Source organism: Vulpes lagopus, chromosome 6, assembly GCF_018345385.1.
Source record: "Vulpes lagopus strain Blue_001 chromosome 6, ASM1834538v1, whole genome shotgun sequence".
Lineage (NCBI taxonomy): Eukaryota > Metazoa > Chordata > Mammalia > Carnivora > Canidae > Vulpes > Vulpes lagopus.
In genome coordinates, this window is record NC_054829.1 from 130735073 (window position 1) to 130755301 (window position 20229).

The 20229-nt window shown below is 37.4% G+C and overlaps 1 protein-coding gene across 15 annotated transcripts in view; it reads right to left on the reverse strand.

The window, feature by feature from the left end:
* Window positions 1-4591: 4591 nt before the first annotated feature.
* ELF2 (E74 like ETS transcription factor 2) overlaps window positions 4592-20229 on the reverse strand; it is a 95649-nt gene continuing 80011 nt past the window's right edge. For 7 of the 15 annotated variants that reach the window (XM_041758736.1, XM_041758737.1, XM_041758739.1 and 4 more), the window contains 7 exons: window positions 15765-15878; window positions 14093-14266; window positions 11473-11511; window positions 11017-11103; window positions 7947-8139; window positions 6735-7079; window positions 4592-6338 (listed from right to left, as the gene is read on the reverse strand). In XM_041758736.1, the coding sequence (XP_041614670.1) occupies window positions 5711-6338; window positions 6735-7079; window positions 7947-8139; window positions 11017-11103; window positions 11473-11511; window positions 14093-14266; window positions 15765-15878 (1580 nt within the window). In that variant the 3' untranslated portion in view covers window positions 4592-5710. Of the gene's footprint in view, window positions 6339-6734; window positions 7080-7946; window positions 8140-11016; window positions 11104-11472; window positions 11512-14092; window positions 14267-15764; window positions 15879-16181; window positions 18492-20229 lie in introns of those variants that run through there. The other 8 variants (XM_041758741.1, XM_041758745.1, XM_041758752.1 and 5 more) reach the window with 4 other exon arrangements.

Below are 20229 nucleotides of genomic sequence, written 5' to 3' on the forward strand. Positions count from 1 at the left end.
GCCTAAGAATTGATGAAATCTACAGTTCGTAGGCTTTTCAAAAACTCCTTGTAATACTTAATAGATGTATCTCAAACTACCTTTTTCCACTGAACATTTTAGAAAAGCTTAGGTTAGGACACAGATCCTTGAACATAAAGCTTTCCTTGATTGTATCTGGATGGCAGTGTGGTTCCCAAACTTGAGGGCAACAATGAAGTTTCCTAGAGATATTTTTAAAATCCTGCTGCCTGGCTCCCACTCCCACACACTGTAATTTAATTAGTATGGAGTGTGACCTGGGCAACAGGATTGGTAATTCTTTCCGGGTGGTTCTAATGGGCAGCAACATTACCATTGTGTTACAGTGAACTAATTAATGTGCTACAGTAACTCGGAAATAATTTGCAGATAAGCAGTATTTCACCTGTTATGACAGCGATGGTATCACTTCATTAAGGAAAGCCTTCTAAAATAGACATTTTCTCAAAGTTAAACATTACAACGGGATGGGGAGAAACATCTTGGGAGAAGACAACTGTTGGTTTACAGCCTATTTATAGTTGTTTTGTTTTTGATATGGAGGGTTTTTTTGTTTGTTTTTGAGATGCATTTATTTGAGAGACTGAAAGAGAGCACGAGCAGGAGGGGCAGGAGGAGGGGAGGATCTCAAGTAGACTCCACTGAGCCACCGAGCCCGGAGCTGGATGCCAGGCTCAGACCCACAGCCCCGAGATCACGAACGGAGCTGAAGCCAAGAGTTGGACACTTAACCGGCTGAGCCACCCAGGCCCCCTGCAGTATTCTGCATTAAGCAGTCGTGTCCTGTCTTAGAAGTTCGCACTTTAGAAGTTGTGATATATTGTGCTTAATTAAGTCCTGAACTCCGCATTACTGCTGAGTCACAGTGTTCAAAAAACAGTTACAGTTGCTTAAAAAGTAAAATAGATGAGAATCCAGTCCATTTCCCTGCTGCCATTAAGGTTTCAAAGCCTCGGAAGGATGGTGCAGAAAGGCCAATCAGCACACCTGAAAGGGTGAATAGTAACCTCGTTCTCCTTTGGACGGGCATCACTGTGTGCCGCCTTCCTGCAGAATACGGTTGGTCTTAATAATGGGGGACGTGATCGTAACAGAGGGCTGAAGTCCAGATAAATCACAACTACAGAGGGGTTGTGTTAGGAGTGGGTCAAAGCTGTAGTAACGGGGAGAAGGTGCAGTGACACTTGTGGAACTAGGGTAGGGTTATTACTCCTGTTTGGAGCAGGCCAGGTGACTTCAAATAAGAGGAGCTTAGGATACTTCGTAAAGAACCCCAAAGCCCAAAGGTGGTCTTTGTGTAGAAGTTTAGCTGGTCGTAGCTTACACACGACTTTTTATATATACAGTGATCAGAGCTGCCTTCTCCATGGTGAAGTACTGCAAGGTGTGAGGCTAGCAAATGGGGATGTACCGGGTGCCCCTCCCCTACCTGTTGCCAAGGCCATCTCCGTACTGGGACTGCCCTTTTATTTTCATATCAACCTCTGGCTTTTTTTTTTTTTTTTTTTTTTTTAAACTCTTACTCACGTAGCCCTTCCTGCTATCCTTGATAGCGCCACCCACCCCATCTGGAAATGTTCCCTCCTTTGTGCTTTAATTCTCTGCCAACAGCCCTTCAATTCCCTGCAGGTTCCTGTTCCTCCCTCTAACCCTCATCTTCACATACTTTATACCTCTTAGTCACTAGATTCAGAATTCAAAGTGGACCACTCTGCAACCTGGGTGTTTTCAAGCCTATTTCAGAAATTTTTATTTTGATGTCTGTCACTTCTAACTCCGTAAGTCAAGTGAACTCCTATCTCAGTGAAAGCAGAATGGTCTAGAGAGTAGCTATCCATGGTAGGGCCCAGTGAGGTACAGGTGCCTGGAATGTCTGTAGGCCAGAGACGACTAAAAGAGCAGCAAGAGGGGCACCTGGGTGACCCAATTGGCTCAGGTCATGATTCTGAGATCCTGGGATCGAGTCCTACACTGGGCTCCCTGCTCCTCTGGGCTCTCCCCTGCTTGTATGCCCTTGCTCACTCGTTCTCAAATAAATAAGGCCTTTTTTTTTTTTTTTTTTTTTTTTTAATAAAGAGAATAAGGCTTGGGAAGGTGGGCAGAGGCCGGATCAAAGGACTTAGACTTTTTCAGGAAGAGATGCCATTGAAGGGTTTTTTTGTTTTTTTGGTTTTTTTTTAAGATTTATTTATTCATGAGACACACACACAGGCAGAGACACACGCAAAGGGAGAAGCAGGCTCCCTGTGAGGACCCCGATGCGGGACTCATCCCGGGACTCTGGGGTCACGCCCTGAGCCCAAGGCAGACACTCAAAACGGTTGAGCCACCCAGGCAGTCCCGCCATTGAAGAATGTAAAGCAATTGCAGGGGAGTGACAAAATCTGCATTTTAGAATGCGCTCAACTTGTAGCATGAGAAACGGATTAGAGGGAGGCTTCATAAGAGGACAGACAGCGAAGGTAGGGGGGATTGGGGAAGGAAGCTATGTAAACGTACCATCAGTAAGATTTGATGAATGACTGGAGGTAGGAAGTAAGTTGTCTAGAGTGGTACGGGTTTTTGTGTGTGGCGTGAGTAATGGGCTGCATGTAAAATTGTCATTTACTGAGGTAAGAACAGATTTTAGAACGGAGGTCATTCAGGAGGAAACAAAATCCTAGGCAATTAGATAAACCCATCTGAGCCTTAAAACCCTAGGCTAGAACACGTTTGGGAGTGGAAACCACAGGCATGGATGAAATTATCTAACCATTAAGTTGAAGTGAAATCATGATAGTAAACACTTTGAGTGCTTGCTATATGCCAGGCACTGGCTCTAAGTCCTCAATATATCCATTTAATTCTTGCAAGTACTCTCTGAAGAGACCCACAGACAGAATCTTGCAAAGCATTAACGCTAAATGGGAAGCTGAAGGGGAGAGCAAAGCAGACTCAGACGACTGAAGTAAACCAGGAGGAGGATGTCGTGGAAAACCAAAGGATTTTTAAGAAGTAGGCTGACACACAAGATCACATAAAAAAATGAAGCGTCTGTTTGATTTTACTACTGGATTGTTGGGCTTTAATGAGAACTGTTTCCCTGAGCCAGGATTCAGCTACCTGAAGAGAGAGTAATAGCTATAAAACTTGTTGGAACAAGGAGACCAAGAAGGTGTGAAAGGGAGAGGAAAGGCTGAGTACAGGAGGAAGACACGCCTGCCTCCTTCCTGAAACAGGTGGGTAAGGATGGATGCCAGAGTGAGTAGATGCTCTTAGGGCAAAGGGTCCAGAAGTGGGGGGAGTTCACAGCTCGTGACCGGTCATTTGGGTAAGGCCGGCGGTAAGGCCGGAGCTGTTGCTGGAAGAAGACCTAGGGAATAAACGAACAGACTGCTGGTGATGGTTCAAAGGCCCTAAGTGAGGCTGGAATACATAGTGGCATCAAGCTACTGTTTTTAGTTCTCTAAGATACTGGACAAAAAGCAAATGTAAGCTACAGTGGTTTACAGTTTGGACGGGTTAAGACCAAAAGCCTTACCACTGATAATCCGCAGAAATACTCCGATCCGTACGTACTGTTTACATCTGTTTCCAAATTTAGACCTCAGGTGTACTTAAAGAGACAGAAAAATGTCTAGGAAGAGAGGTGGAGATAACCTACCCCAGTTAGAACCGACTAGAAATACATTGCGGATGGGCATTATTCACACAGTATTGAGTCCCGTTAGCTGTCCTCCACGGCAACGGACTTAGATTCTTAGCAGATGTGTTACCAAAACCAGGACACGTCTGAGCGTTCAGTCCGGTCAGCATTTGGGGAGAGGTGTAGGTATGGTGTAAGCTATTTACTCTTTGCCCTCTAAAAATATGGGAGACAGGAGGACTAGAGAAGAGAAAACTGAAATAAATATTTAGGAAATGTTTTAAAAGTAGGTAGAATTTGAGCTTAATTCCCAAATGGGATAAGAATGGAGTTTTTCTTTGAGCTTTTATTGAAAAGTACCATCAGGTATGTTTATGGAAAAGACAAGTACAGAGGGTGCTGTCATAAAAAAATCTCTGTCGACCTAAGTATTAGTATCTGATCAAATGCACAACTGAAGGCCACAAAACATTAAGTATCAGTTTATTTAATTTCTAAAAGATGTAAAAATAGACAACTTTTCTTTGTAGTAGAAAGAGCATTAAGATGTAGAGTCACAGGCCCTAATTTGGTGTGAAATTAGGAAGTTCGTGTAATCCCTCCGGTACCTCCATTTGCTAAGTTTGTAAAAGGGCTAGGGTATTACTTGATCTTCTTAACCCTCCAGAGGTCTGGTTGAGGAGTAACTGGTCTGATTTGAAATACAGATTCTTTAAGTGTGGCCAACATTAAAATAATAAGCTCATTATGGTAAATAGAACAGTATAGTTCATGATAGAAAATAAGTGGCAACATGCAAATATTTGCCAGATATTGATGTAATGGAACAAAACAAGGAAAATTTCTTCACACAGTAGGGAAGGAGAAATAAGGCTTCTTAACTAAAACGGTGTCTCTATACTACTTTTGAGTATTGTTATAAATACCAGAGACCAAAACACAACATAAATTTCGTTTCTATATTTCAGAAAACCTACTTGAATACACTTTGAAACAAGAGTACAACAAAATAGAATATACTTCAAATGTTGAATATACAAACTATTATAGTTCAAATCTGAACACTGGTACTTTCCCTCTTAAACTTCAACTAAAAAAAAAAAAAAAAAGGGAAGGAAGGAAAACAAAAAACAAACAAAAACACCAGGTATTAGAGCTACCTGACAAAAATTCATGCTGAGCCTGAACGTCCAAGTGACAGAAGAACTGAAACTGATATGTCTGCACAGATGCCAGGGCTAAGTGAGTGACACAGGCAGGTTACAGCAAAAGGCCAGAGCCAACTGTTAATTTGTCCACAATTAAGAAACTGACAGACTTAAAACTACCATATAAAATGTTACATGTAAATTCTATAACAATACTGTGCTAGGTACAAGATTTTTAAATTTTTTCTTTTAATAAAAAAGCTTTACACAAACAAGCCATTAGCTTATTTCAATAAAGAAAACTGAAAATTAGTCTAAGGCCTTTGTTTTAAATCAGCTTAAGCTATATGATATAAAAAAAAATCGCACTAGATCTTTTTTTGCTATCCTCTTTCTGAAAAGCTTTTGGATCCATTTTCAATTCACATTCTAAAATACCTATATTAGCAGTCTTCACATAGCACCAGTTAAGTGAGTTCTGTGTGAACACAGTAATAATTGCTGGTATGCATATAAAATGCATCAAAAATTGCTATATGTAACAACGAGATCACCCATCCCAACCCCTCCCCGCTGAAAACTATAGAACCTCTTACAGAATGTTAGTGTTCCAAGTCTTAGTGTAACTTGCTATTGTAGTGAGTTGCTTGGTCCCTTTCAATCCTCCTCCTCCTCCTCGACAGGATTCAGTTGTTTCCTACTACTGTAAGAGGCAGTTTTCTGTCAGCATCTCCGTATGTACGTTCATTTCCCACTGAAACATGGGATAGGTAATTTATTTCCAGTAAGTCTGATTGTTTTCTTATATGCATTAAAAATGTTTTAAAGTCTTTTGACTTTTCTTGATGACCTCCCTTGGGAACATTTATGTTAGTACTCCCACTAACAGTCTAAAGCCCACGGCAGAGCTGCTCTTTCATTTCTCACATGTCACCAGTCCTTCCGTTTTCATAGTTACAGGAAGGGCAATAGCTGAAGGCGCACTGACAACCACTACGTGGGTCACTGTCTTATTTCCATCTGCCGGTTTTTCTTCTTGTACCAGCTGCAAAGTTTTCACGTCATGTTCTTGCTTTTTTGCCACCGCTTCTGATTTTACCTCTGGCCCTTTTATGACCGCACTGATAACTCGCGGGGGAGTCTGGCCAGATGCCTGCTGGGTAGGCACTGAGAGTCTCATTACAGGTGTACCGTGGGCTATTGAAACAGGGGTAAGTGCTCTCACAGCCAGCGGGGTTCCGACAATGTTAATGCTTCCTGACCCAGTCAGATTGGACTTTGTCTGCAGTTGACACTGTGCAAGTTGTGTAGCTGGGATGGTGATAATTTTGGCAGGCTGCATGGTGATTTTGTCTCCATTTTCAGAAGAGGCTGGCATCACAGTAGGGATTGTCTGAATAACTACCTTTGGAGAGGTTGCTGTTGTGGGACTAGTGCTGGTTATCAATGGTGCACCTGCATTAACTGACTGAACTGCCACAGTCGAGATTTTCTGACCCAACGATGTCATTACAACAGGTACTTGCATTGCCACACGAACTGTCCTGGTAGATTCAAAAAAGTGGATTTAATGTTAAACAATAGGTTTTTTGAGCAAAAAGATGATGCAAATCTAATGTACAGAAGGAATGTTCCCAAATTTTACAGGTATATGACCATTTAGAATATGAGATATATGAAATATATTTTCATGAAAAATGAAATGAAATATATTTTTAAAATGCTGCCCATATTAAGTTCCATCTGTAAAACCATAAAAAACCAATTCAAGTTAGTTGAGACCTCTACTTTAACAAAATAAAATACATTTAAAAGATCAAGCACTTTTCAAAGTCTTGACGACAGTAGATTCTTACACTGCTAACGGTAAAAAAGGAACATAATCGTTTTTTGCTAAAGAACTTGCTAAGAAATAAACACAAGTAGTTTCCTTCACTGACCTTGGAGCTGTTGTTGCTGACACAGATGCGGTGGTAGTAGGACACCTGGATGGAGTATCATGACCAGGGGAAGTGATATTCACAACTCTAGCTACACCTTTCTCTGCTCTGGAGCAGTTTAGAGATGAGTTTTTGCCACCACGAACAGAAGCTGCTTTCAGGAGACTCTCTGCAGACAGTGATACTCGTTCTAATGACTTTTCATCAGTAGCTGCTGCTAAATCTTCATTACAAGTTTCACTTTTGTCATCATCTATGACCACTATGTTTTTGGGCATATCCTTGAACTGATAGACAAGCCTCTGTCCTTCGACCTTTGCAAGAATACCCCTTTGGTAATAATACCTGTAATGGAGACAGTACTAAATGAATCTAGTGTATTATATTTTACACACACCGCCCAAAAAAAAAAAAAAAAAAAAACCACCATGTAGAAACATTCGCTTATTCCTGTTAGAGATGAGAAGGAGCTCTTATTGGCTGGGTTGTTTAAAAGGCTAAGAATCTGGCTAGGAATGCAGGTGGAACCTGGTACCAAAGGTCCTTTAAAACTTTAGCTTTATAAAGTAGCTAAAAAGTTCTCTTTCTTAAAGGAAATAATTCAAACTAAATACTGAATATTTTATTGTACCTTACAGCATCAGCAAAAATTCAACTCTATTTATACAGGTTATAAGAATAATCTGACATTATATAGAAAAATTAAGCTCTGCTTAAACAGGTAAATCTAAAAAAAATAAAAAAAAAAATAAACAGGTAAATCTGTGGGACATGTGAATACTGTCCTATAAACTATGTGTCCATTTACAAACATCCCTAATTAGAAGCCATCTACACTGCAGTTTTGTGGGTTTCTCAAAAACTGACAAAACTTCAGAGAAATTTTCCTATTAAGATAAGTCCACAAGAACTGAAAAGCTGTATTGGAAACTATTATTTCATCTGGGTTTAATTTTCTTAAAGGCCTTCCAACTTCTTAAGGAACAGTCCTAAGTGTTAAGACACATTTTTCCAATGATGGCTGAGATTTCAGACATCTAGACCAAAATCTTTATCTCCATCTACCTCCAAGTCCAAGAACTCCTCTAGAATATCCCCCAAAATTCAAAGTTAGAAAAAGGTTAGGTTTTCAGAGCTTTTCTATTAAACAATTAATAGATAATACAGAGGCAAGTAGGTTTTGTTTAAAAATTCATTTCCTTGTATTCCTACCTCAGAGCTCGTCCCATAGTTTCATAGTTCATATCTGGCTTGTTCTTATGCTTTCCCCAAAGTTTAGAGACGGCCTTTGAATCCACAAGCTTGAATATGCCTTTTTCTCTTTGGGTCCACTTAATATACCGAGGACAAGTATTTTTATCCTGGAGTAGATCTAAAAGAAACTCCCACAGATAGGTTGTGTTTCCTTTGAAGAAATGAAAAGACATTGGTTAAAAATTCATTAATATAATTAAAAGCAAATATTCAGGGACACTTGGATAGTTCAGTTAAGCATCCAACTCTTGTTTTCTGCAGATCATGACCTCAGAGTTCTGAGATTAAGCCCCATGTCAGGCTCTGCACTGGGTGTGCAGCCTGCTTAAGATTCTCCCCCCACCCCCCACCCCACCTCCACTTGTCCTCTCTCTCAACAACAACAAAAAGCAAGTATTTATAGTCACTAATAGTTATGATACTAATATAATAGAGGTCCTGGATTTTGTACTATTATGCATCACCTTATCCTATTAATTTACACAGATATAAACCATGAATTAAATTTGCACCAGTATGTTTGTTATATAAGCCCCAATTCCATGATCAAAATTCATCAAAAAGCACTTATTTGCTGAAAAGGCAAGCAATACACAGTGAAATCTGCAAAACTTGTAGACATCAGTCCTAGTGTCTTTAAAAGAAACCTATTTTAATTTTCTTTCAGGTTTTAAGTAATCTCCACACTCAACATGGGGCTGGAACCCCAAGATCAAGAGTCACATGCCCCACCAAATGAGATAACCAGGTACCCCAAAACATATTTTTCTTTGATTCACCATTATGCAGGAACTCTGAAGTGCCTAGCGTACAAATTAGTACAAATTACCCATGACTCTTTAAACAGCTTTCCATTACCCTCTGGACTACTAGTTAATTTGGATTTGATTATCACGGAGACCTCCCACCTCTAAAAATTGGCGGGTTCTTTTTTTTATTGCTAATCTCTTTCTACTGGTCACAATGCAGACCAGCAATATATATTAGGATTTCATCATATATATATATGAACAGTTGAGTAAATACGTTTGTGCTTCAGCATTAAAGTAACACAGCAACTCCTTTAACTAGTCGAGCATTCATCAAATGCTAACTATAACATTTGATCACATGACTATCCAAATCTGAAAATGAGGTATTTCTGCAAAATAACATACTTATTCATCATACACTATATGCTTAAGTGTAGTAGAGGATACAGAAAAGCATTTAAAACTTGGCCCCAGGGTGCCTGGGTGGTGGCTCAGTCGGTTAAGCATCTGCCTTTACGTTCAGGTGGTGATCCCAGAGTCCTGGGATGGAGCTTCACATCAGCAGGGAGCCTGCTTCTCCCTCTCCCAACACCCCCTGCCCACTCCCCACCCCCTGCTTGTGCTCTCTTGCACTCTCTCAAATAAATGGAATCTTAAAAAAACAGACAAAAAAAAAAAAAAACCCTCAACAACACTCCTCCGGTTCTCTTTGGATACTCACTCCACCCCAGTTCCCACCCTCAAGTTAAAACTCAAAGTTCTCTATCTCATTTTAAGGAGAACATTATCAGCATTTAGATTGATATTTTACAGAAGAAACACTGGATCTTTTTTCCTTAAGATTTTTAAGTACTCCTATACTCAACAAGGGGCTTGAACTTACAACCCTCATGATCAAGAGTCGCATGTTCTACTGACTGAACCAGCCAGATGCCCCCTATTAGATTTTTAATTTTTAATCGCCTCAAGTTTGATGATACAAGACTGAAACTTTGGCAAAAACAGTTCATCACAATATGTTTCTCCAGTGTTAAGCAACACAATAAAATAACTACAGACTTACAGTTTATCTAATATTTAATACTATTATGCAAGTTTTAAAGTTTTCAACATAAAAGACAAAACCTAAGATGTTAGAAATGTAAAATGACCAAAGACAGAAAAATATCCTAAATTTATCCTATGTTGAATTTTATTAGTTCCTGAATAAGTAACAGTTAAATGTAACTGTATTTTTTTTGTTCTAAATTTCTCGATAGACTTAATAGAACTTTTTTTTTCTCCCCCAGAGATTTAATTTTTTATTTAATTATTTAAGAGTAGATATAAGACCATCTGTTGAGGATAGAATAAACCTGAATATATTAATCCAAAATCTATCTATTAAATATTAGTCTAAAAACATTCACAGAAATGATAAATTCTGATTATCAGAACATACCTAAAACCATGATTAAAACACTACCTTAAATCATCTAACAAATTAAGAGTGCAGAATGTGGGAGGCTTGTCATTAATTTGATTTTAATGAAAATAAAATAAATTCTAAAGCCAAAATATGGTAAGGTTTTTTTTCTGATTCCCGGTATGACTGAAATTGGTTGACTAGGAGACTGAATTCAACTTGCCTTGAGAATTCTTGCATTACTTCTATCAGTGAAAAAATAAGGTATTAGAAATCACTCTTAGTTATAAACCTACAATTCCAAGTGGCTCTATGTGAAGAGGAGTGCTGTTATACACATGTACCTCCCATTGTTCTTAGAACAATGGCTCTTAAGAAGGCTGTGCATCAGTCTGCTATCTATCTATCTATCTATTTATTTATTTATTTACAAAGATTTTGTTTATTCACAAGAGACGCAGGCAGAGGGAGAAACAGGCTCCCCTTTGGGAGCCCCATGTGGGACTTGATCCCAGGGCCCAGGGATCACAACCAGGGCCAAAGGCAGACGCTCCAACCACTGGGCCACCCGGCCATCCCCAGACTGCATGTTAGATGGCCTTTTCCAAACACAAATGCCTACTACCTTTTATTCCCCTGCAGTGTATATCTATGGCTATAGAATCTCAGTGGGGTAGGAACTGGGAAAAAGCTCCCCGAGGCAATGCTCATATATATCTCTGATTAAGGATACTACTACTACCAAAGACAGTACTTCACCTGTACATGTACTGGAAATAATGGTCTTCACAAAGTTTCTTACAAATGCAAAAAATGTCAACTGAAAAAAAAACGATCATCTCAACCTCCAAAACAGCCCTCCCCAAATTACCTTTTCCTTCTCTGGGTTTCTTCTTTATACCTAACTCAGGAGACCCATTGGAAATTGGTGATTGCTGGGTCTTTGGTTTACGGCCAACTGAAAAAATAAGATTGAAACCACACATTGAAAACGGGAAAAATAATAGAAGCATGATTAGCAGACTCTTTGATAACACATTACTCCTGAAATTGGACACTAATTTGTGGATTAATATGCTCAGTGTGTATACAAAAAGTTGCATTTAAAAGGAGCATTAAAAGCACTTCTGTAATTTTAGATTACAGCAGTTAGTTGGCAGTAATTTCAGTGTATATGGCAAGTCAGGTGCTACCAACCTATTATTTACTCGGTCAGAGCCTCAATTTGCTAAACCTCTTCCAATAATGTATAGCAAGGGAAACAAATTCTAGAACAAAACTTTTTTCTTTTCTGTTCTACAGGATTGTTAGAAAAAGCTTTACCTACCTATTGCAGAGGATCTGATAATCTGCGAGGCCCTTTGAGCTCAAACGAGGAAAAGTAAAAAATATTATTTTAAACACTCAACTGCTCTGAGCCAATCAATTCACCAGAATTTAAGCATAAGTGTTCAAATTTCCCCACCTTGATATGCAGGTACATTATACGGATAAAAAAAATTATCTCCCATATTTAATAAGTGTGCCCTTTTATAAAACTTGACTTATTCACGAGAGACCCACAGAGAGAGGCAGAGAAGCAGGCTCCTCGCGGGGAGCCCGATGTGTGGGACTCGATCCCAGGACCCCGGCCGGGATCACGCCCTGAGCCCAAGGCAGATGCTCAACCACCAAGCCATGTAGGCGTCCCAAGTGTGCCCTTCCTTTCGCTTCTCTTCACTTCTACCGTAAGGTTCTCTCAGACAGACTAGCATCCACAATGAAAGGAAAAGCAAAAGCTATAATTATACCAAAGAAGGCATAAGGCTGAAAATGCCTTGTTTTCAATCCTCAGCACTGGTAAAAGAATGCTGGCTGACGAGGGGAAGCCTCCAGAAAGGCTGGGAATAGTCGAGTTTATTATAATTTGCAGATTGAGTATATTATTACTAATTTGGTGACTGTCATACATCTGGGATTTCTGATGTCACTCTGCTCTTCATTAGCCGAGTGTATTTACAGCTAAATAAATACCTAAAAATCAAAGTGTTTTAATCTATTTCAAAATACACAGCTATTATATTCTTGGATTTCATTATGGTAACTAATCAGTAAGAAGTGTGCTTTGGCAAAAATAAAAATGGAAAGTTTCTCTGGTCTCCTTTATTAGAACAGAAATTAATTTCTTAATTTACAGAGTATAAATCAATCAGTGATAAGACTCAAGCAAAAAAAAAAAAAAAAAAAGAACAAAAAAACCCTTCAACTTCTTTCATCAAAACGTTAGCCCTAAAAGGCCTAATTTATTTTCATATAAAGCAGTATTTCCTAAATCATACTTCTTAAGATCTGGTTTATTCATGAGTAAGAAACAAGGTTCTACAGTCAAATGACTTTAGAACACTGCATGTTATCTTCTCTCGCAGAGTCACAACACACATTAGTATATCAGAAGCTCTAAAATTGAGTTTAAATAAAAAGTTTAAAAAGTAACCTAACTTTGCATGTCCCAAATGAACTTAAGCACAAATAAATACATAATATATGTATATTTATATGTACATTATAAATAATTTCTAAATGATCATTAAGATCATCTATTTTCAAATAAATAAAATTAATATTAAATTGGCAAATCATTTCCTGGTTTATATCAGACCACATAGGCAGATCAATTTATTTATCTAGAGGTTTTGGTTCCCAGCTTTTTATGGTCTTGATTTCATCTTCTTTTAAATCTAAAAATTTCCTGGGGCACATGGATGGGTCATTCAGCTAAGTGTCCAACTCTGGATTTCGGCCAGGGTCCTGATTTCAGAGTCTTGAGACCAAGGCCTGCCTCGGGCATGGAGCCTGCTTGAGATTCTCTCTCTGTGTGTCCCCCACCCCCTAAAAAAAATAATTTTTAGATTTTTCTAAATATTTTTTAATAGCTCCTATCAAATACAACCAGCCAAAGGTGATAGTGAGGAAGTGGGTAAACAGGACTATTAATATGTTTGCCCTTTTTTTTTTTTTAAACATTTACAGCAGCAAGTAATCCTTCCTTCAAAATTCTCTCGGTCATACCTCTCACAAAATACATGTAATCTCACAAAATACAGGAGGGAAGAGACTCAAACCTTATTCTTCACTCTGTCCCTCACAATAACGAGCACAGACCCAACACCACCACCACAATTTGAAATACCTCTAACAAATGAAAGAAAATACCATTATTTCTAACACAAGTTTTTTTACTTTTGCCTTTGATTTCTAACATGTGAAATAAAGATACAGAAGACAGTGGAATTAGAGGAGTACTCATTTATACATAATTTTATTTCTTTCAAGTTTTACTTCTGATTCAGACAGGAAAAGGACCCACTTGCTGCCCATCTCCTAGTGCTGTTGGAGGTGTGAGGGGCCTTCGGCCTCACCCTTCAGGATCGAGTGAGGAGAAGTTTCAGCAGGAGTCAAACAGTAAGTGGAAATGAAATGCTCTTTACCCACTGGTGAGTTTATTCCACTTAAAAGTCCTTGTTGGCGACCTTGGGTGTTTTAATTAAGACAGAAGGTACAGGGGAGAAAACAGCATTGGGCTTTTTATTGTAAAGCCCACAAAAAGAGTGGGAAGATAAGATGAAAAATAGAAAAAGTTAAAAAATAAAATGTTTTTAAAAAAATAACCAAGTACCCTAAAAAGATCAGAAAGCAGACAAGCAGTGAATCTCTCTGATCTTCCTTCTGCTTGTCCAACACTCGTTAGAATTCTATTTGCAGGCAACTTGCTTTAGAGCTCAAATACTAACTCCTTTAAACAGTATGAACATCTTAACACAAAATTAAAATCTCAATTGATTGATACTTTGAGAATACCTAGGTAAAGATAACATCAATCATAAATCTACAGCATATATTTCCTAAGTCCCCCGATGGGGGGAAAGATATTTCACCCACTTTTCTGGAAATCTGTAAATATACTCTACCTTTTTTCTTTTTCATTGGTTCATGGCTATCTGGTGATGTAGGAATAGGAGAGGTATCCATTGGTTCAGATTCTTCAGTTGACACCTCCACTACGGTTTCTGTAATGACATCTGGCCTCATAGCAGCATGGATAAATTCTGGAGTTGATACACAAGGAGGGACAAACACTTCCACTATAAAAAAAAGTTGAAATATTAAAATTTCCCACCCCCATTAGTACTTTTTCTCATGTGGACAATTCAGTATTTAATAGAGGTGAGGCTTATTTAACAATTCATCAAAGTAGGGTAAGAGCCTGAAGTTACTTTGCTGAACATGTAATACAGTTTAAAGTATGTTAGGAAATAAATGCAAAGAAAATCACCTTGAAGGAAAATGTTAATCCCATAGGTAAGGTAGGGGTCATGAGGAATCACCCCCTTTCTTCACATTTTTACATACTTTCAAGCTTACTGTAGAAGACTTCTGAGTTATTCTTACAATTGGGAAAACATTTGGAAATAAAATAATGGAATAATAGTGAGTTCTTTAACAGTCACTTTCCTTCCCACTACTGCCCACCATTATTCTCTAACTAGGTAACACATGCACATGGTATACAATTAAAAACATTCTTATGTGTCTCCAGTGAAAAGAAAGCACTTACAAGATCATTTCAAAATATGAAGAAAAGAAAAACCTGCTCATCAAAGCCCAAGGAATATCATCTTTCAATATCTAAAATTTTATCAAATATAACAGTCCTGATGTCTTAGGTCACTAAAACAGTACATAGAGACTGCCATTTGGTGTTCTGTTAGATACAACAGTGTTGCTCCAGCTTCCTTCCAAAGTGCCTGAATAGTCATGATATGTCATTACTATTTCAAATAAGAGACAGTTAATACTACTACTGTGGACTAATACATTGACTGCGCTCGCTTCAGCAGCACATGTGCTAAAACTGGATTAATACACTGACCAATATGCCCTGATTTTCTTCTCACATCACTGAATAATACATGGCATTCCTATTCTAATTGAAAAGTACACTTGTTCTTGGTAGTTATTATAAATCCCTCTAATAAGAAGGGCCAATATTATTGAATTAAGTCAAATTAACACTCGGGCATTAAAATTAGAGGGCAAAATGGCTCTCAAAGGCACTCTTAAGGAAAAAGAGACCAAAAGAGAAGGAAACTCTCAGCCTGAGAGAGAGTATGAGGAAATGGTGGAAGCTATCTCCTCTCTCCACCATGGAAGGTTCCCTGGAGCTACTGCCTACTTACCACTGAATACAAGATAGAAAAGTAGTTACGGGACACAACTCCCCCACCCCCACCTGCCACTCCCTTAAGGACTGACTACAAAGGTTATATAATTACTACAAAATTATAAATTTACCCAGAGTTAAGGAAATAAGACATAACGGCATAAAAAAATAGCAATTTAACAAACATTTATCTGTCTATGGTGGGCATTTTCTGTATCCTTTATCATAAAAAAAAAATTAAGTATATCAAGTATGTGAGACTCGGGAACTTTGACAAAGATCATTTACTGCTGCTACGGGTATTCATGAATAATAAACCTTGAGAACAACGATAATCCCCGCGTATTTAAGAAAAAAACCCACTGTAGATATGCGAAGTGATGTGACGTGTTTAATATGAAAAAGAACAAGTCACATACCAGGACTTCTTGAATCCCTTAAGCAGGTAGGAGATTCCATATGAAGCAGGGCTTCAGCAGCTTCAATTGTCTTATCTGTACAGTGTGCATTACTGCTATGAACTGATGCTTCCACTGGGGGGGGGAAAAGAAGTTCTACTCAATTAAAAATGCACTGAATACATGACTACATTAAAACGTATTACTCTATGAAAAACAAATTAGTTCTTGTGTGGATAACTCTAAATTAAGTCACTGACACATATCAGTCCATATAAATTATTTACAGAAATAATTATAAAAACGAAATCACTAGTATCTATACTTTGCAAAATGGATGTTGATTATCAAGCAATGATTACTGAGAAACTTCTGAATCTTATCCAAAGAAAGACCCTTGAAATCTGAACCCTGTATCAATTTTAGAGCAAAACTAACTTGGAGGTGGTGGGAGGATGGCTGGCGATGAACAATCCCAGGAGGTCAATGATGTATCGTGATATACATACAGCCACTGAAATCAGGGGCAGGAACTTGCAGAATCAGTCAGAAACATGCATTTCCTCAGTTAAACGAATTACTCGGATTCTTACAGACCTTCAGAGGTGAGTGCACCAGCACAGCGCCAGATACCCAGGAACTCAATTCCCAATAACTTTGTCTCTTCTTCTTCAAGACTTCACTCAATTTTTTTCTGGTTTTACCCAATAAATTTGCTTTTAATTTGCAATGTCTGTTAAATTTGCTTTTAATTTGCTATGTCTGTTTTCCTTGAAGCCTTTTCCAATCCTGCCACCTTCTGTAACTCCCTTTTAGCACTTACCCTATTATGCTGTGCTGCTTGAATAACTAGTGAAAAAGTCAAGTATACAGCGATCTTTGGCTTTTCAAGTCCAAGGTTGGGTCCTAGACTCTGCTACTTACAGGTTACCCTAGACCAGCAATTTAATTTCTTGTAAGGCTCAGTTTCCTCTTTCCCAAAACGGAGCAGTATCACTTAACCTCATACAGTTGTGAGAATTAAGTGAGGTAATACTCATAAAAAAAAAACATGTACAATGCCTGGCAGATGGATAAGAATTCAATAAATGGTGATAATTTCTTATCATTTCTGTTAAGATTCTAAGTTTCTTGAGGTTGTGGGGGCTATCTTACTTCATCTTTATTATCTGCTACAATTCCCAATGTAGATTTTTAATACAACAGGCACGCAAGGATTTCTTTTATATATTAAGGTTAAGAACAACCCAGGGAAACTGGCCATTCAAACACAAACTTATATAAATGATATTACCTTTAAAATATTGGATATTCTACTTGGTTCTGAAACATGAATATGTAAGTTTTTAATTTGATAGATTTTTCTCAAGATGTCCTCTAAAAAGACTAAAAGGAAGTATTTGTACATATCTTATAAACTGTATCACAAATTCACAAGTTCTATACACTAACGATACAAATTTTTAGAAACTGCTTCCAGCAAACTTTAAATTGAAAAAGAAAATTTACTTAATCATAAAATTCACCAAATGCTAATATAAAGCCTTAAACAGCAGTCAGTTGGAGAGCATTTATTAAAAGAAAAGAAAAGAAAAAAAAAAAAATCCAGCGACTGTTTTACCACCTGTTGCACATCATCCACACTCTCAACCAAGGTACTGGGTCTCTCCAGTTGCTCTTTCCATTTATGGAAATCTGCTCAAAGCTAAACAGTTCCAGAGAGGCAGCCAAACCTCTAAGTAAATCTATCTTTAGGTGACCCTGCTTACTCTTATCTGCAGCTTCACTGAAGCAAAGGATTCAATCAGTCCTTCTAGCTCAACTTTAAGAAACTTAGTAAGTATAAAATATATTACCATTCTCAAGAATTTTTTTCAGTGCTTCCCACAATACTCACATATACTAAAGAACCCTGGAAAGCAAATTCTCAGGGTTTTATAGGAACTTCATTCTCTTTAAAGTCTGCTTGTGTTGCAATTTAGGTGTTGTCTTAGGTGCTATTAATAAACTATCCCGGGTAAACTAATTCCTTATGTAATTGTATTAAGACACACCCTAAAAAACCTTGCCATATTAAAATAAGTGCTTCAAAGACTTGATAATACAGCAACAGAATTTTACCCAGGTTTTTTAGTGTTTTCAGTTATAAGCAAAATGAAGCATGCCTAACAATTACAAGTAATGGTGCCCCAGGTTTTTATGTAGTTTGAGGCCCATTCATAAAACCATGATTCCATGTTAGTCATGTCCTTGGAAGTCATTTCTTAAAAAGTGTATTTTCTTGCTCCTATCTCTGACCTCAAATTCCCCTTCCCCCTAAATTCAACATATTATTTCCCAGAGATATTTTACATTTACAGAGTAAAACAGGACACATACAAACTTAAGAACGCAGTTTATTAATTCGTATTTTAAATTTAGGGTGAGAATATCAAAAATGCATACGTTCTCTGTGAATATTATCAATCAGATCTAGTACTCTATGTACAGTCAACATTTGGGTGTTGAGCATTTACCACATATGCCAGACCCTGTGTTATAAATGTGAAAGATAAATGTGTGAATGGATCTCTGGCCTTGTGAGGCTTGTACTAATAGTTCAGAAACAAACAGTAGTATCAAAAACACAAATGGAAATAAAGCAGTTCAAAACTAACGAAAGGTATAAAATAATTTACTCTGTAAGCTAACAGCTTGTTAAGTAGAGCACTGATTTTTGTTTCTGATGCTTTCTAATTCTACTTTTTGTCATTTTTTTTTTTTTTTTTTACTTTTTGTCATTTTTATCAAGTAACTCTGAGCACATGCGAATAAAATAAATACCTAACAGCTCATACTTAGATCAATTTACAATAGTGTACCTACCAGTTTCCAAGAATACTTCACCATTTGAAAAAGAAAGCACTTTAAAAAAATTCTTGTTGATATGTCAATAGTTTTTGATAATTTTTGAGAATTTTTCAATTAGTTTCATTTAACTCAGTAATTAAAGTACAATTTAAACTAGAATTATGCACAATTCTTAAGGATAAACATGAATTTAACAGTGTTGTACAATCCAAGGAAGCAAATAAGCACACTATAGGCAAGGCCTGAAAAATCCTTATCTCTTACTTAAAACTTGATTCACTAGTATCTTTTTAGACCTGTGTATGAAATTAATGGGGGGGGGGGGAGCAATTCCTTTTAAAAATAGAAACAATGAAGCTAAAAGTAATCTGACAGGTATCATTTTCTACTTAAAGAGTAGTACTTGGTGTTGCTGGTCAATTCCTCTTGAAGAAATAAAGGTATCAAATAAATTTCAAAAGAATTTTAACTTTAATCATAGTGCCAAAAATCAAATTTGCTCATGTCCTCCTTTACTATTGGTAAAAGTCTTCTTGTTCCATTTCCAGCTTTCTAATCAACTGGTGTTTGTATGGTAGACTATTCCAGACTCACTCAACAGCTGTTACAAAATACCAAACTTGGTAATTAAGTCTGACAAGAGACATACCTCTCAGCTTTGCAGAAGAGAATACTGGCCATGGATCTAGCTCATAACAAAGTTCTTAAAGTCAAAAATAAAAATTAATAGCAATTTAATTTGAGAGCAATGGGAAAAAATCAGAAAACCCTTCCTTAAATGATAGTAGTATGTCCCTACAAGCAAAAGACCATAAACTAATAATACAAGGTCATCCCTCAAGCAGGCAGAAGCAGGCACCTGACTTACCACAGCTTATCTTCTAATGCCCAAGGCATATAGGTGAGTGAAAAATACAAATGAATGTAATAAAAGGGGGGGGGGGGAAGGAAAGGTGAAATTCTGGGACACTCCATCTTTTCTGGTTTCTCTGACTTTCTAATCAATATAGTTACAATTTAAAAGTTTAAAAGGAAAAAGGAACTAAAATTATTTTCTAAAACAGAGCTGCCTGATGAAAATACGTGAGCCACATATAATTTTCAAATATCCAACAGCCAGATTTTAAAAAGTGGAAACTGAAATTAATGCCTTTCCTTTAACCCAGGATAGCCAAACTATTGTCACTTCAAGATGTAATCAATATAAAAGTTTACCACAGCTTGTTTTTAAGTTTACATTTTAAAATTTTTTAAAATTAAAAATTCAGTTTTTCAGCCACACATACAATAGCTACTGGCTATGGTACTGAAAAGTGCAGACCCAAAAAACAAACAAACAAGACTGCAATACAGCTACTCTCAAACTTTTTTGGTCAAAAGAAACCTTCACACTCAAACTAATGAGGACCACAAAGAGATTCTGTTTATGTAAGTCCTGATTTTAGACATTATTCTATTCGGAATTGAAATTAAGAAGACATTAAAATATTTATCAACTCATTTAAGATAATAAACCCAACACTTTTAAGTAATTTAATGAAAAGATAGCTTTTCTATAATAAAATTAGTGAGTAGCTTTGTTGTACATTTTGGTAAATCTTTTTAATACATGGTAGAAAGCAGTTGGATTCCTACT